This window comes from Bos indicus x Bos taurus, chromosome 11 (assembly GCF_003369695.1).
Source record: "Bos indicus x Bos taurus breed Angus x Brahman F1 hybrid chromosome 11, Bos_hybrid_MaternalHap_v2.0, whole genome shotgun sequence".
NCBI classification, from domain to species: domain Eukaryota; kingdom Metazoa; phylum Chordata; class Mammalia; order Artiodactyla; family Bovidae; genus Bos; species Bos indicus x Bos taurus.
In genome coordinates, this window is record NC_040086.1 from 70,263,713 (window position 1) to 70,281,055 (window position 17,343).

Genomic DNA, 17,343 nt, shown 5'->3' on the forward strand with positions numbered 1-17,343 from the left:
GGGGACAATCCAAAGTGCCCCTCATGGAAAATACACCACCCAGAGCTGGGCCCACATAAGCCTGACAGGAAGCCACTGTTACCCCAACACAGGGAGTCTCCAGGTCCCTTTCCAGCATCCCTTCCTGAGCACAGCTAGTAATCAGACTGGTCCCCCAAGCCCCAGCTCTGACTTTATCCTGCCCTGTGGTGCAAAGGTCTCTATCCAAGATTGGAGCATTGCCAATTATGCTGAACTGAGCATCATTTTTGAAGAGAAATCCAGTGTATGCTGAGAAAGCAACGAATCAGTAGTGGATTCATAACTTCCCAATAACCTTCCGACCCCGGGCCCCACTGGAAAAATAGTGCAGCAGCATCCAGCTCTGACAGACTCAACAAGGCCTCAGGAACCTCCAGTCTGACGTGATGTGCTGGTTGGCATTACAGCAAAGCTGCAGACAAAATGCCTTCACACCATGCCGTGGCCCTGTCAGCAACAGAGAGGACCTATTGCCTTTCTCTCTCTTCTTGGCTGGCTTGAGAAAACATGTTGTTTTTTCCCATTTGTTTCAGTGAAAGGTTACATAAATGGGAGACAATAAATGATGCGGGAACTCCGATCTCAGCACGCCTTAGTACCGTTTAGCTCCAAGACCAGCAGGACGCAAAGGCCCCTCCATCAGTGCAGGTGCATTAAGCACTTGTTACTTGGGAAGTCCACTTTTAATTACCATCCTTCCTTCAGACTTGCTGGTTCTGCCTGCAAAACAACCCCACGTCCCCTCAGAGCCTATTCAGCTCTTTGCTTTTTGCAGCAAAGCTTCAGTGATCCTGGACAGAAAGACTTTTTTTAAAATTTGTTTGGGCACAGAACTGAACAGAGAAACTATGACAGGAATGCCTGAAATGCTAATGCTAGGTCCCAAAAGTCAGCTCCTTTTTGCCTGCCCCTCCATTGCCAAGAAGTGGGATCAGCTTAGGCTTCACTGATTCAGGGAAGAGAGAGAGAGCACAGAGAAGAACTCAGACCAGCCAGGGTCCTCCAAGCTGGGTGCTCACAGAAAAGAGGAGGCCAGAGAAAGCACTGGCTTCTGGGGAGGAATTTGGGTTATGCAGACAGTTATCTATTGCTCTGTATCAAATTACCATAGACACAGTGGCTTAAAACAACACGTATTTATTATATCAGTTTCTGTGGGTCAAGAAACCAGGTACAAGCTTAGCTGGGTCGTCTGCTTCATAGTTTCTCATAAAGTTCCGTAAGGTGTTCACCAGGGCTGGGTCTCATCTGAAAGCTCAACTAGGGAAAGAATTACTCCCAAGTTCATGTGGTTGTTAGTAATTCCTGGAGAAGCTGTTGATGAGAGAGAGAAAGAGAGACAGAGAGAGAGATAGGGAGTCTGCCAGCAAGATGGAAGTTACAGTCTTATGTCACATAGTCATGGAAATAATATCCCATCACCTTTGCCATATTCTTTTGGTTAGAAGCAACTCAAAAGTCTTGCCTGTACTGAAACAGAGGGGATTATGCAAGGCTGTGGCCACCAGGATGTAGAGATCATTCGGGCCCCCTAACAGCCTACCTGCAGTGGCTTTTGTATGTAGGAGAGCAACCAGTCACCAGGAAGCTCTGAGAGTTCATTGTGGATTCTGATGGGGCAAAATCTTGGCAGCAATCTTAAGCCTCTCTGTTCAACATTCCATAGACACTCAAATATCACAAAGTACCTACTGAGTGCCAGTCCATAGCCAGATGGAAAATGAATCAGAAAGAATCCTAGAGACCGTGGTTCCAGCTTGGGGACTTCAGAAGAGTCATATAGTCTCAGCCCCAGTGTTTTCTTTATCCCTAAAGTAGGGATAATAATCACCTGCCACGGTTCTTTCTCAGAGCTGGCTATTGTGGTGAGCAAATGAGATCATTTGCTCTGAAAGGTATAAAAGAATATACTAATATAAAGTGTGTGATATTATTAACATTATCAAACTACATTACAGAAAAGATTGGGCCAGTTCACTTCTCCCTCATAGATTGCCTTCTATACATTTTCAGTTCATTTATAATCCTTCTCCATCTGTGAGCTGTGCAGTTTTTTATTTATACATAAATATGTGTTCTAGGCATATTTTTCCTTTTTTTTTTTTGCAAAACTTTCAAACACATTCTAATTTTTGACCTCTTAAAACCAACCGTGTTAAGGGAAAAGGGGACAGCATTTTGCATGTGGGATCCTTTTGTTCAATCGGTTCCTCCAACCCAGTTGATCATCAATTTGTAGATGAAATCCTCATACTCTACTTGGGGGAAACATGTAACTTGAGTGAGGACATAGAAGAACGCCTCCAGAAGACCCACTCCTTAATACAAATTGAAAGAGTGTCAGAGTCCCAGAAATAATGGGGACTCCAGAACTTTCTCCAGGACAGCTTCCTAAACCAATCCAGGTGGTTGGGTCTAAAAGGCCTGATTTGGTTTTTATAGTGAATATTGACAGTGACTTTGTAATAATGTAATAACATATTTTATTCATTTAATTTTTATTTATTATTAAGTGACTGACAAAATAATCCAATTCTGGAATTAAAGTTCATAAGTAAGGAAAATAAGGCACTGCCTGGGCTTGTCCAGCAACACAACTGAAAGTCAGAAGAGCTCCCTGAAAAAGAGAAGCACTTCTTTTCCTTCACCCAGATTTCTGACTTGGATCCTACTAACTAGTTCACTTGGTCTATCAGCCAATCAGCTCCATCAACCATGGAGCCAGGGATATGTCCTTACTGCTAAACAGCAGGATTTGAGCATTTCCTCAGAGACTCACTTAAGCCCACTTAAGCCTCAAAACCAAACCCGTTGTGTGTAACCCCCATATGAGTGAGTCCACAGCACCCATCTCAATATCCAATACTTTATTAACACAGCTCTGGCCTGACGCCAACTCGGGAAATAACCAAATTAGCCCCGAGACCTCCCTTAACTTAATTTTTACAGTTCTGCTTTCAGGATAGTATTTTTCCTGTGACATTTCTTCTCTCATGTGTTACTCACTTTCCCTCAGGGAACAGAGGGTGGCTGAGAACACAAGAAGCCATCACAGGAGCTATTAAAAACTGCCTCAGATGGCTGGGTGTCAGAGCTGTTTAGGGTAATTCAGTCCTGAAAGCAGCTTTTATCTCAACAGCCCAGACTTACTTCCCTGTTGATGGGGAGCTGGCTCATTCCAAGGTTCTTCTTCATGAAGGGATGTCTGCTCCCAGCAGACAGGGATGTGGGCCTCTGGTCTTTGCTCCCCGGGTGACCTCAGCTTCTGCAGGCATCCTGCCCATCCAGAGGGAGTGTGAGGCCCCTAGGAGACAAGGATGTAAAAGTGAAAACAGATCATTCTGTGAGCATGTCTAGTACGAAAGTCAGAGCGGCTGTTATTGTTACCACTGTTACCCACTCCTAACGTCTCATCATCAAAACAGAATAAGAGAGAAATGACCAAGAAGCAATGCATGAACAAACAAGGCGTGTGTGTATGTATATGTGTGTGTGTATAGATGCAAAATAGTTCAGTGTGAGAAACAAGCTAGAACAACATGGAAAATTGATCAAATGAAACAACGTTGTAAAAAGAATAAATGTGATGGTCCCCTCCTCACTTTACTCTATAATCGCAAGCCAGTTGTTAAACTTTTCTGCCTGGTTGACCATCTTATGAGATAAAAGTAACAGTTCTTCCCCATTCCCTATCTACTGATCTAACATGTTTTAAAGACATTAAACAAACTGGAGAGTGGAAGTGACCCATCAGTGTACTGTAATTCAATACATTGAAATAGAGGGCCAAAGATTCCCAGTTCTGTTGGTGAAAAATCACAACAACATCCTTTTACCTGAGGTTAGAAGATTCTTCTAGTATGCTCCACCATCCACCAAATACAAGTATCAAATGTGAATACATTCCAAAACCCTGAAATAAAGATTTTGTGCATCTAGCTGCCCCTCAGTCTAATGCACAGAGATTCTCTGTGCTTTCGCACACCCTCACCCAACACTAGATACCAAATAAGACTAATCATAGAACATCCTGAAGCCCTAAGAAAGTAAACCTGACAATAAAGAGAGAAGAAAGTGAGTTAACAGAAAATATTTATGTCTACAGTCATTTAGTAAAGGGTCAAATAGCCCCGTCAACTCAAGTCCAAATGGCAGTATCATGAAGAAGTTAAATTATACTCAGTAGGCTGTATCAAAAAAAAAAGGCAGAATATGATGCAACAGTAGTCACTGGGGATGTCCCCGAGATAAAATCTAAAAAAAAAACCCTGCAGTTCCAAGAGTAGGAATAAAAGTGAGGAGCCTGACCAGAGAGATATCAAGTGATTCCTAAATTTAAAAACAATTTAAGGATCCTGGAACGATGCACAGCACCTTTGGTGGTAACAGCATATTTTTTTTAACCTCTCTGAATCTCTATGCAAAAATTGAGCAAACATATATCAAAACTGAAAACCCATGGATATTTACAGCAAAAAATTTTTAGTAAGGTAGTCCCTTCCAACTCTCAAATACAAAGGAGTGAGGACAAAGCACCATAAAGTGTACGCGTAACTAGAGAATATTCTAATTCCATTATCACCTTTGTTCTTGAGAAGCAAGATTTGCAGTGTGGAAAAATAAATACAGATGTACTATAGAAGAGATTAAATTAAAAACCCTCTAGTCCTGAATTTGATTTGGAACTGTCGATGTAAACTCATGGATACTTTGTCATATAAATGTGTATACATACACACACACACACACACACGTGTGTTTACAGCCTATGTACTTCCTAGCTCTGTCCACTAAAAAAGCCTAGAAACAATCACACACACATGTGTATATAGCCTGTGTATTTCCTAGCTCTGTCCACTAAAAAGCCTAGAAACAATCACATACCCACTAGCAATAAGTCTCTATAGCACCCAGATTGTATACTTAAAATACCTTTTTTCAATAAAAGAAACCAAAGTTTTTGAAAAATGGCTGAGCCCAGGTCTGGCTAAGGAACATTTCATCACACCAGATAGCAAGGGGCCAAAGGACACAGCTTAACTACTAAATAACAACAACAAAAAAAAAGAACTCAGGACGCTACCACTCACCAAAAATGTGACAGTTTGAGCTATTAAGAAATAGTAATTATTAATTAAAACTCAAAATATGTTTAAATTCATGTAGTCATAGTGATATACAAACAACTAGTCAACTTCAGAGCATGGTAGATGACCAATTCATTACATTGAATGCTCCAAACAAGGAGAAAGAATGGAGCATTTATCTGCCTTCCCTATACGAACTGTATCACTGGGCAACCAAATAGTAGGTGAGAAGAAGCACCTCTTTAAAAATATATCCCAACTAATAAATATGGAAAAAGGATATAATCTGAATATCATAATTTTGCAACTCTCAGTAAATAAACATATCTAGGCATTATGCTTCAACAACTGCTAACATCAAAAAAAGACAGAAATAATCAGACATTGATCTGGCACCTGGAAGAGGTTGCTGCTCCATTGTTTAAAGAGTTAAAATGTTTTAACCTCACAATAGCAACAGTATGTATTGTTTTCATTTTTCCCTGATAAGGCAAACAGCTGGTTAATTTTCATCATGTACTCACAAAAAGGGTTACTTTCTCCAATTTATAATAAAGAATAGCATCAGATACATTTATAGATGGTGAATGACTGTATTTGCTTGGATTTGGGGTCATTATTTAGTTTAATGGGATCTACAGTGGCATCATGGTTCAGTATGCCACAGCTCCCATAAAGTTCAGCTCAGTCAACAAATATGGATAAAATTCAATTCCATGGATCAGAATCAAAATAGTATAAAAGATCCACAGGAGCCATTGAGCTCACTTCCATGGCACAACCATATAGGCCTTCGACGTGAGGCAGATCCTTATTATTGTGATTAATAGTGATAGCTGAGAACTTATTTTCCTTTGTATCACGCTTTATTTCTTTGCATTCAATTGAGCAGATGAGATGGCTTAGGAACAGTAATAAAACCAGCACAATCACTATCTAGCCTATTTTTTTAACATTGTGCTGTATATTACTAATTGATTTGTTTCTTCTTGGAGGATGCTACAATATAATTAAAATGAAACCCAGTGCTTAATGGATTTTTCTTTACTCAGCTGTCTATAACCATTCAGTATTTTGATGTTTGTGGGTTCTTTACACAATTTAGATGTGAGTGAGTATTAAACTAGGTTTCCAGTGTGTGGTATAAGTGAGAACAAGATAAAGCAGTTCTTTTTTCTCTCTTTCTGTCTCTCATAAATGAGTTTTAATATAATAGTTTGGTTTTTGTTGTTTTTTTTAAGTAAGAGATGAGGAAAGAACCGGGCTTCTTTCCTCCCTGGCTTCTTCCCTCCCGTGCTTCCAATCCAGGCTGTTCCTTGGGGGCCATCTAATCCTCCTACAGCTCCATGGAGCCTCAGGGATTAATGTAGACTCTCAGCTGGGGAAATGCGAGGACCCTTGGACTCTTAGATTGGCAGCTCACATCAAGCCCACCTCACTGCCAGTCTCACTATGACCTTGATCTTCTCTTTAAAAACCAAGATTTTACCTCGTTGCTTTTTACCCAGTCCCTCTCATATGTCTGCTGGTTGATCTTGTAAACACTCCAGTTACTGGAGTCTTTTGACAACCCCTGGCTCCCCATGACCTCTCAGGGGACCAGAGTCCTGACACTGATCACCTGCTTTCCCTGGTTTGTGCCTATGACTCCAAAACCCACACTCTGCTAGGCTAAGCCACTGTGGTACCTTCTAGAACTGAGGGTCTACCTACCACATACCCTGAGCGACTCACCTCTCCCCTCATGGTGGCCTGCCTGCTCTCTGGGCCTGAGCAAACTTGTTTGGGTTTAACTGAGCCCTGGGCTCATGGATTTATAAGGAAAATAAAACCAGACTCACAGAAAGTTTCCATGAGGATTTTATGGTAGTTGTAGCACTTTTTTAAGTCTTGAACTTAAACTCTGAAGATCCATGTTTCACTCCTAGCTTGACTATTTATCCACTCTGCACACAGCAGTCTGGCTTATCTGGGAAAGTTTTCACAAAATGCAAATATTGTCCTTCCTCTATACAAATCTGAATCTTCAGGGCCCTGGAACTGGTATTTTTAAAGGTCCTTAGGTGGGTTGGGAACCACTAAATTCAGAGATCTCCAGGGTTGTCCCATCTTGCTGTGGCATTCTATGGTGTCTATGAGATTCCAGGCAGATGAGCAAAGAGAACCAACAAGATGAAGCTTCAGCAAGGCAAGCCCATACACAGCAGAAGCAGGACAGCTCTTGTTCAATGAGCAATAAACTCAGAAACCCCATACCCCTAAGAAGTGCTGCTCGAGGGACACAGAAATTAATTCCAAACAACCTTGGGCAGATTTATGAGAATCAGAGCCATCGAAAGGAGCAAAGAGGACCTCCATGCCTCAAAGGCTGCGATCGCAACAGACCTCAGCTGGATGAATCATGTGTCTGACCTGGGATGGCGAATCCTCATTCTGCGGAATCCACTTCAGAAAGAATTCCCACTCTGGACCTTTGCATCTGTAGTCGCTGCAAATGAAAACAGAATTTTGCACATATAAACCACCTGAGACTAATAATATCTGTCCAATGAGTTGGGAAAATACTGTTCCTTTTATTGAGAAACAGCCTTAGAGTCCCTTCTTTATGGACTGAGGAATGTAAATCTTGAGACTGGGTGTCTCTGCTTTCCTACAGTCAAAAATTGAACAGGAAGTTACACACTTTATAAACTATATTCTTTATGCATCTCTAATGCATAATGTTCTTCTAATGGTCATCATTTAATACTCACAGCACGTCTAAGTACTGGGTATTGTATCTCCACTTGTTCAGTTTAAGAAACTGAGGCTCAGATAGGCTACAGGGTTTACCCCAGTTTTCACACCTCCTCAGGGGTAAAATCCAGTGAGAAAAGTTGGCCCATCTGGATTCAAAGCCCATGCCCCTCTTCCTACCTCATCAGATGCCCAACTTAGCCAGGAAGTAGAAACCCAGACTCTCTGAGAACATCTCAGAACCTTCAGAACAGTGTTAAGCGAGGCTGGCTTTAGAAGAGGTCCTGCTGAAGACAGATGCTCAGGTAGGGCGCCAAGTCCATGCCTTCTTTTAGCTGTCTTCCTCAGCACGCTCTCCAGGGAGGAAAAACACATTTATGTCTGAATTCTTTGGTTTCCAGGACCGAATAACTAAATGAACCACCATGCTTCTGCCCCAGATTGACAAGGCTGCCCCCAAACCCAGGCTGCATGCTATAGGCACAGACTGACCTGCAGAATAGACTTAGAGGAGCTAGAGACCATGGGGTGGAATGGACTTTTAAACTTCTTTTCTGAGCTTTTCTTTTTCTTCCTGCTCCTACCCTCATCCCCAGTTCACTGAGTTTAAATTCCTAGGTGCTGTTGGCAGGGGGATCCATATTCACAGAAAGCCTGTCCACATTTCCCATTGTCAGGAACAGCACCAGACTTGGGTTGTAGGCAGGAGTCAGCAACATAACTTATTACATTTTTAGAGTTTTAGATTTTATAATAACCTTTCATACCCCTCATTTCCCTTTAATTCTCATACCAATCTAGCCCCTTTCACAGACAAAAAAGATGATCAAGGTCCCATAATCAACAAGTGATGAGACTGCTCCCAAGCCCAAATGTTCTTGCTGATTTCAGAGTCCGTGACCTTACCACATCTCCCCCTGGCACAGCCCACACGTGTAATTTGAGCACTGGAGAGGGTGAAAAGTCAACTGGCCATGACAGCTCTGCTGAAAAGCTTCCAGTAAAGAGTCAGTCCTTTGAATTAACAGATTACCCCCTTACAATGCAAACAGATGAGAAAATTAACACTCAAGCATTCACACCAAAGATGAATGGATTCATTACCTTCTTGCCCTTGAAACGACCTTCAGAAACCAAATAGAAATCAACATCTTTCTTTGGAGAAAATGAAGCCAAGAAAAGCCCTGAGGGCTCAGTATTGAGTAGCTGTGTGTGCACTGGAACCTCAACTAGGACTTTGCTCTCCTGACCCCGGGCTGGGGCAGCATGACAAAAGCCCACGGCAATCAGCCTGGTTTTTAGATTATCAAAACTGCCCCTGTGTAATCTCAATCTGATTGCTGATAATTAGCAACCCAAATTAACTTTTCATTTTTGCATCAAGTTAGTTGAAAGTCATCAAAAAGAATTTTATGTTTTAGAGAACAAAGCTGCTGCTGCTGCTGCTGCTGCTAAGTCACTTCAGTCATGTCCGACTCTGTGCGACCCCACAGTCAGCAGCCCACTAGGCACCCCCGTCCCTGGGATTCTCCAGGCAAGAACACTGGAGTGGGTTGCCATTTCCTTCTCCAATGCATGAAAGTGAAAAGTGAAAGTGAAGTCACTCAGTCGTGTCCGACTCTTTACGACCCCATGGACTGCAGCCTACCAGGCTCCTCTGTCCATGGGATTTTCCAGGCAAGAGTACTGGAGTGGGGTGCCATCACCTTCTCCGAGCGAATAAAGCTATATACACCCAAATTAATTTTTTCATAATTTTCTGTAGGTAGGATTCGACTTCATCTCTTTAAAGGGAAATAATTTCTCCAATCTTATAATGAGATTTGTGTATTTTAAGTAAAAGTAACTTTATCAAGAGCACATTTGGGGGGAAAGTTTTTATAGATCTAAACATGCTAGAATTCCCGCCAGGATGAAATCTGACAATTCTCCAAGGTCCAGCCTGACTCAAAGATAAAATGTAAGGAAATGGCCCAGCGGCTGTGGAGGGGTGGAGGTATGCTGAGTGTTCCTGAGACACCCCCGAAAGGCCATGGAAAAGCATTGGGTGCTCTGGGTGAGGACAAACCTCCAGACAGTGGTGAGGGGCTTGGAAAAGGAGGACATGCATTGGAGGCACAAGTGATCCATTTCCTATTTTTACATTAAATAGAGAGCACAGAGCTGTTTCCACTGTGTTTCCAAGCACAACCAATGAGGGGAAGGATGGCATGGAGCTGACTCTGTGCCCAGTTTACTCTTTCGACCTTCTTCAGGCTGAGAGGATCCTGTATGCGAAAGTCAGGTTAGAGCCAGTCACGGTAGCACACATTGAGCACCTCTTGTTTGCCTAGCGCTGTCCTGGACCTGGTGAGAACCAGGAGAGGACCAGCACCCGCTCGTGCCTGTCTCACCTGAGAGGAGTCTTCTCTCCCTCCTCAGAACTCTCACGGTGCAGAGTTAGCTGGACCCTTCTGTGACTCTTTCCCTTCCTGGCCTGTGTTGTTGCATCCCTTTGGGTCTCCTTTTAGTCGCCTGTAAGTCTGTGAAGGCCAGGGTCCTAGTCTGCTCCATGTATGTGTCTCTACCTCCAGTCCAGGGCCTGGCACACAGCAGATCCTCACAGAAGCTTCCAGTTCAAATGACTGATTAGTGTTCCTTGCCCCAGCCTTGGTGCCATCTTGGAACAGGGGCTTGGCACCATGGAGCCAACAGCTCAGGGGCAGCGAGGGAGACCCCTGGAGAAGGGAGGGCCAGGCCAAGTGAGTGATTGCCTTTCCTCTCGTGTGCAGTTCACTGGCTGTTCACCACATGCGGGGCCAGTGGGCCCCACGGCCCCACGCAGGCCCAGTGCAACAATGCCTACCGGAACTCCAACCTGAGCGTGGTGGTGGGCAGCGAGGGCCCCCTGAAGGGCATCCAGACTTGGAAGGTGCCAGCCACCGACACCTACAGGTGGGTATGGAGGAGGGGAGGGTCAAGGGCAGACCCGCCCTCCTGAAGAGGACTGGGGTCCTGCCTGTGGGTGCATGCCTGACCCACTGGGGTGCCCAGGCAGGCCAAGGCCAGAGATTCTGGCCCACATTGGAAGTGAGGGCTGGAGATGGGGAGATTGGGGATAATGGAATATGGCAGGAAAGGTAGCTATGTCCTCTGCCAGGCGCCCACACCACAGACCATTTGTGGAGAAAATATGCATGCATGAGCTAGCTTCAGAGCGTTCTCTAGTTTTATTAATAATTATAAATTGAATGGGCTGTTCTTTGACTATTACTTCATGCTGTTCAAATGAGGCAATGAATGTCAAAATGTTTGGGAAACAAAAGTATGATACACATGAAAGATGTTTCTTATCCTTGAGCCTCCTTTCCTGGGCCTTCATTGTTTGCTAGTAAAGTGACTATTCTTGAATTATCATCCCAGGCCCAACCCCCACCTTAGAGCATTCCACTAGAGCAAGGCCAGGCTGAGGGAGGCCCAACTCCAGCGGGCAGACAGCTAAGCCAAGCTAATGGCAAGGCTTCTAACCCTGAACGGGCATCGGAATGACAGGAAGGCCAGTTATTTGCATGAACAATGGCATAGTTACGCTTCCTATTTGCGCAGCCCAGCCATGTACAAGGCCCAGATTGCTGGGCCTACTCGCAAAGTAAAAGTGAAGGTGTTAGTCACTTAATTGTATCTGATTGTTTGACTCCTCTGTCCATGGGATTTCCCAAGCAAGAACATTGGAGTGGGTTGCCATTTCCTTCTCCAGGGGATCTTCTTGACCCAGGGATTGACCTCATGTAGGTCTCCTACATTAGCAGGCAGATTCTTTACCATCTGAGCCACTAGGGAAGCCTCGCGAAGAGTATGATTGTATAGGTCTGGAGTGGGGCCCAAGAATATGCATTTCATTTTTTTTTTTTTTTCATGCTAAACATTTTTACATTAATGAAGCAAATATGACAACACATTGACGTTTACTGGATGCAGGTTGAGGAGGGAGACCTAAGTGGTATTCATTGTACTCTTGGAATCCATCCACACATTCGTTCATCGAGAATATGAATTTCTAGCAAGTTCTCATGTGATGTTGATGCCACCCCCGAAAACCACTGGGTTCGTCACACCCCAGACTGTCATCTTCTCACAGCTCGATGATGGGGGCAAGGTCAATGCCGCAATCCTCCTTTTACAAAGGAGGAAACTGAAGCTCAGAGTCAGGAGCCTCCCCACAGCCACGGGGTCCAGAAATTGCCTCCAGGCCCAGACTTCTGAGGCCCAGCCAGTGGAGGCTCCTTGCACAGAACATGGCTGGGCTGAGTAAACAGGAAGCATAATTGTGCCATTGTTCATGCAAATGCCCCCTCCCCTCCCCAGAGGGGAGTGGGAAATGAGCTGCTTCCCTTCCTGCAGCCCCAACCCCACCCCCATACAGCCTCAGCCCCCAGGGAAGGAAAGGAGCTTCTCAGGTTGCCCTGTTTTATGTGCAGTCCCACCCCCTGGGACCTCGTGTAAATGCATTCTGGGGAAACCCTAAGTGCTTTTTAAATGACATTCTGGGCAGGAATGCAATAACAAGGTTTGGCTGCAATGAGATTAGCAGCTCCAGGTCCCACAAATCCCCAGTAAATGGCCAAAGACATCCGGCTACCCCTGCTCCTACCACACTGAGCAGGCCGGGCCTCCCTTCCTGCCTGGGCGATTTTCCAGAGGTCACCACTGTCCTAGAGAGAAGAGGATGCATGTCTGTTGAGGACCCACTAGGTATTTCTCTTCCTTGTAACAATGAGGTAGATGTCATTATTATTGTTCTTATCTGTATTCCCTTGTTTCCATATGAAGAAACTGGAGTCAGGAAGTTAAGCAACAGATCTAAGGCCGCATGTATGTGTGTGCATGCATATGTGCTAAGTCACTTCAGTCGTGTCTGACTGTTTGTAAGAGTCGAACTGTAGCCCACCAGCTCCTCTGTCCATGAGATTCTCCTGGCAAGAATACTGGAGTGGATTGTCATTTCCTTCTCCAGGGGATCTCCCTGACCCAGAGATCTCACCCTCATCTCTTACGTCTCCTGCATTGGCAAGTGGGTTCTTTACAACTGGTGCCACCTGAGAAGCTCCCCTAAGGCCCCCCTAAAAAGGCCCTCAGTGACAAAGATGGAATTTGAACCAAGGACCCTCAGGCTCAAAGTCTTTGTGTTCCCTACATTAAAACTCACATCTGGAGTCTGAGACACAAGAAACAGGAAATGGGGGCAGGGGGATCCATAGGACCCACGCAGCACCCACCTCCCGGAAGCCTCCAGAAATGAGAGCCTGGGAGGGGAGGCCCCACTGCCTGAAGGGAGACTGGCCAGCCCAGCACTTGATGTAAATCCCCACATATGAAAAGCAACATGAGGAAGGCGGCAGAGGACTGGCAAGGCAGACAGAGACCTCAACAGTTACCTCCAGCAAGACCTGCTGGCCCATCCTTGCCCAGGGCGACTCCCAAGTTAGACTGGCTCAAAGTCCCCTGAGACTTACAGAGGTCCTCTAAGGCTGTGTTTCCCCTGAGACAGGGTGAATCAGACCCACTTCCAAACTTGGGCAGGTCACTGAATCCCTTGAGACTCTGTTTTCCCATCTGTTAAAGGTGAGGGTTGGGAGTTGCTGACACCTGTCCAGCTGGTTGCAAAGATCATGTACAAGTATGTCACACGTGTCCTGCACGTGATAGGTGCTGCCCAGCCCAACATCTGCAAGAAATCTGCTGGAGTAACCATGGTGTCAGGCAGTGGCCAGACAGCATTTCCAGAACAATAGTAGTTTCCAACTTCTGTGCTTCCAAGGACTTTTTTCTGGTTTTTTGAAAGATTATGCCTGCCAAACTACACTTATTAAATAATAATTAATTCATTTCCCCATTTTTTAGTAATCACAGCCATGTCTAAGTCTAGCCAGGTTTCTGATCTACGTGAATTGCCACAATATCACCACCCTGTGTTGCTATACTGCTAAGTCACTTCAGTCGTGTTCGACTCTGTGCGACCCCAGAGACGGCAGCCTACCAGGCTCCCCCGTCCCTGGGATTCTCCAGGCAAGAACATTGAAGTGGGTTGCCATTTCCTTCTCCAATGCATGAAAGTGAAAAGTGAAAGGGAAGTTGCTCAGTTGTGTCCAACCCTAAGCGACCCTATGGACTGCAGCCCACCAGGCTCCTCCATCCATGGGATTTTCCAGGCAAGAGTACTGGAGTGGGGTGCCATTGCCTTCTCCGGTGTTGCTATAAGCCCAGCCCAAATGGGAGAACTGTTTCCATTTCTCTCTTTGGAATGTTGAGACTAGCTAGCTCGAAGCCCCTAGCACTGCCTACTGCACACTTACCAGAAGCACACACAGGAGCTGTTTTTCTGTTGAAGCAAGACACTGAAATGTCCACGTTGCTAAAGGGGACTTTTTTGAACTGGCCTGAGAAGCACCATATCAATACGAAAGAATCAAACCCCAAAATGTTTGGTTTGGGTTTTGTTGTTGCTGTTGATTCCTTGTTTTTTAACCCAACAAAGGCTGTTACAGATATTCTTGACCCTCATCTAATTCTTGACCCTCATCTAATCCTTGACCTTAGATGAGGCTTGAAACTTGGACAATAATGTCTGTTGGTCACATAATGTCGCATCAAAGAAGCAGACCATTTAATGATGTGCTATAAATCATTACAGCATGTCAAAGTGCTATGCGTGCATGCATGCTTAGTCGCTTCAGTCGTGTCTGACTCTTTGCAACCCATGGACTATATAGTCCACCAGGCTCCTCTGTCCATGGAATTTTCCAGGCAAGAATACTGGAGTGGTTTGCCATTTCCTCCTCCAGGGGATCTTCACAACCCAGGGACTGAACTTGTGTCTCCTGCTTTGGCAGGTAGATTCTCTACCCACTGAGCCCCCTGGGAGGCCCCAAAGTCAGAATATCCAGGTTGAGGGATCAGGCACCTTTTTTCTGGAAGATATTTTCTCCATAGTAACTAGTACTAATCCTCATTTAGTAAGTACAGTTCATCTGGTGACACAAACAGGACACACAGAAGACAGATGTGATCAAAGGTTCTTGAGAACTGAAAGGTTGGGAGCATTCCTTAGGGAGTCCATCTATTCCTGGAAGAGTGTGGCACTCAGCTAGTGCTGTCTGACTGCAGCCTGAGACCCGGCACTACCTATTGATCGGAGAGGTTAAGGAAAAGAAACTACTACTTCCCAAGCACCTACTGTCTGCCAAGGTGGGGCATCATTGTCTGAGGCTTCCTCAGGGATGTGTACAGGTGAAAGCACCCCCACTCTTTGTTTGTAATTAATTTGTATTGAAGTATAGTTATGTACAATGTTGGTTAGTTTCTACTGTATAGCACAGTGAATCAGTTATACCTTTATCTGCTCTTTTTTAGATCCTTTTCCCATGTAGGTCATTACAGAGTATTGGGTAGAGCTCCCTGTGCTGTATAGTAGGTTCTTGTGTATGTGTGTTAGTCGCTCAGTCGAATCCAACCATTTACAACCCCGTGGACTGCAGCCCACCAGGATCCTCTATCCATGGAATTCTCCAGGCAAGAATTCAGGAGTGGGTAGCCATTTCCTCCTCCAGGCGATCTCCCCAACCCAGGGATCAAACCCAAGTCTCCTGCACTGCAGGCGGATTCTTACCATCTAAGCTACCAGGGAAGCCCAGGTTCTTATTAGTTACCTATTTTATATCGTTCTGAAAGCCCCCCCACACACACAGATGCACGCACGTGCGTGCATGCGCACACACACACAAGCTGTACTGTCCTGAGCTTCCCTTTCCCCTAGATTTTCTACTTTCTCTGTCAAAACAGGAGAGGGGTCCACACCTGCTCTCCTCCTGCTTTGCAAATCTCAGAGAACCATACTAAGCACCTATTAGGACACTGTGCCTGACACCTAAGTATATGGAGGGTACAAGATGCAGTCTCTGCCTCCAAAGGAGCCCCAGCCAATGGTGGATGTAGGAACAAAGCATTTCCGTGTGATGTACAAATGCCACACCGGAGGTTTTCACACCGCCCTGCATCAGAGGCCAGGGGAAGGGCCTGAGTTCACGGGTAGCTTCCACGAGGAGACAGAAGCCTGAGTTTCAGTCTTGAAGGTGACAGAGTTGTCTATGAATAAGAGGGGAGGGCTTTCCTAGTGGAAAGAGCTCCTGGGGGAGCCGGGGCCTGCAGGAGCTGAGGCAAGACCTGGCCCTGAGACTGGAGCCTCACCTCCCAAACGCATCTTGCTCCTTCTGGTGATGGTGTGATGAGGAGAGAAACAAGCAGGGAGGCAGGAGAGGAGAGGGAAGGCTGTTGAGGTCATCTAGGCAAGAGTCAAGTGGAGCTAGACCACGGCAGGGGAAACATGGCGAGAGGGGTTGATACGTTTGGGAGGCAGAGTCAGCGTGACTGGAGGACTGAGTGGATGGGGGATAGGGGAGCAGACGATACCAGGAGGACAGTGAATCAGAGGCTGAGGAAGCCAGGACAGTGAGTGACACCTCCTGTCCCAAGAAGCCTGACTGGGAAGGACAGGCAAGGATAACAGGGAGGGGGGCACCTTCCCTGGTAGCTCAGATGGTAAAGCATCTGCCTGCAATGCGGGAGACCTGGGTTCGATACCTGGGTCGGGAAGATCCCCTGGAGAAGGAAATGGCAACCCACTCCAGTATTCTTGCTTGGAAAATCCCATGGACTGAGGAGCCTGGTAGGCTACAGTCCATGGGGTCGCAAATAGTCGGACACGACTAAGCAACTTCACTTTTCCAGTTTGGTTCTGAGTGCCTGTGGGGGTGGGTGACCGAGGTAGGTCAGAGCGTGAGCATGGACTGTGGGTTGTGCTGGGCCAAGAGTCTCAGCCTCACTGTGAAATGGAGGCACGTGCCCAGCTCTGAGGTATTTAGTAGGATTCCATGTATGACACACCTGTGCTGGGGCAGCCACACGCCAGAGGTGTTGGCTAGCCAGCCTCTGGCTCTTCCTGACTTTTTCCCGTCTTCATCTTTCTCTCCCTTCCCCCAGCCCACCTGCCTGTCTTCCTTCCTTACTACTTCTCCAGGGTTCCACATCCTTCCCAGCCCTCCTCCTCCCCCAGCTTCACACACACACACACACACAAACACACACACACACACACACACGTATATGCATGCACACACAGATTGTCCATAAAATCATTTGTCTCATTTGTCAAGCAAGGCCCACAGCTCCTGACAGCTGCTCTCACACGGTTCGCTTGTTTCTCAGACATAGCGTGCAGGAGGTCCCAGATTGCAGCTGCAGCCAGCCAAGCCCGCCCACAGACTTGGCCGCAGCTGTTCCTGATGGCCTCTGTCCCTGACACTCATTTCCTCACCTGGCTCCAGAGACCAGCGAGTGCAGCTGGATCACACCATTATTCAGATCCACCCGCAGCCATGAAGCACCTACTGCGTGCTCGGCTCTGAGCCAGGGAAAGGGTGGGGGTGGTGTCCACTTGTCTGTCTGGAGCCGCAGACCTTGTAGA

The 17,343-nt window shown here is 45.9% G+C and overlaps 1 protein-coding gene across 1 annotated transcript in view; it reads left to right on the top strand.

Moving 5' to 3' along the window:
- Positions 1-17,343, top strand: part of ALK (ALK receptor tyrosine kinase) — a 733,751-nt gene that overhangs the window by 664,785 nt on the left and 51,623 nt on the right. The window contains exon 12 of the mRNA XM_027555753.1: positions 10,616-10,778. Coding sequence (XP_027411554.1) covers positions 10,616-10,778 — 163 coding nt within the window. The remainder of the gene's footprint in view (positions 1-10,615; positions 10,779-17,343) is intronic.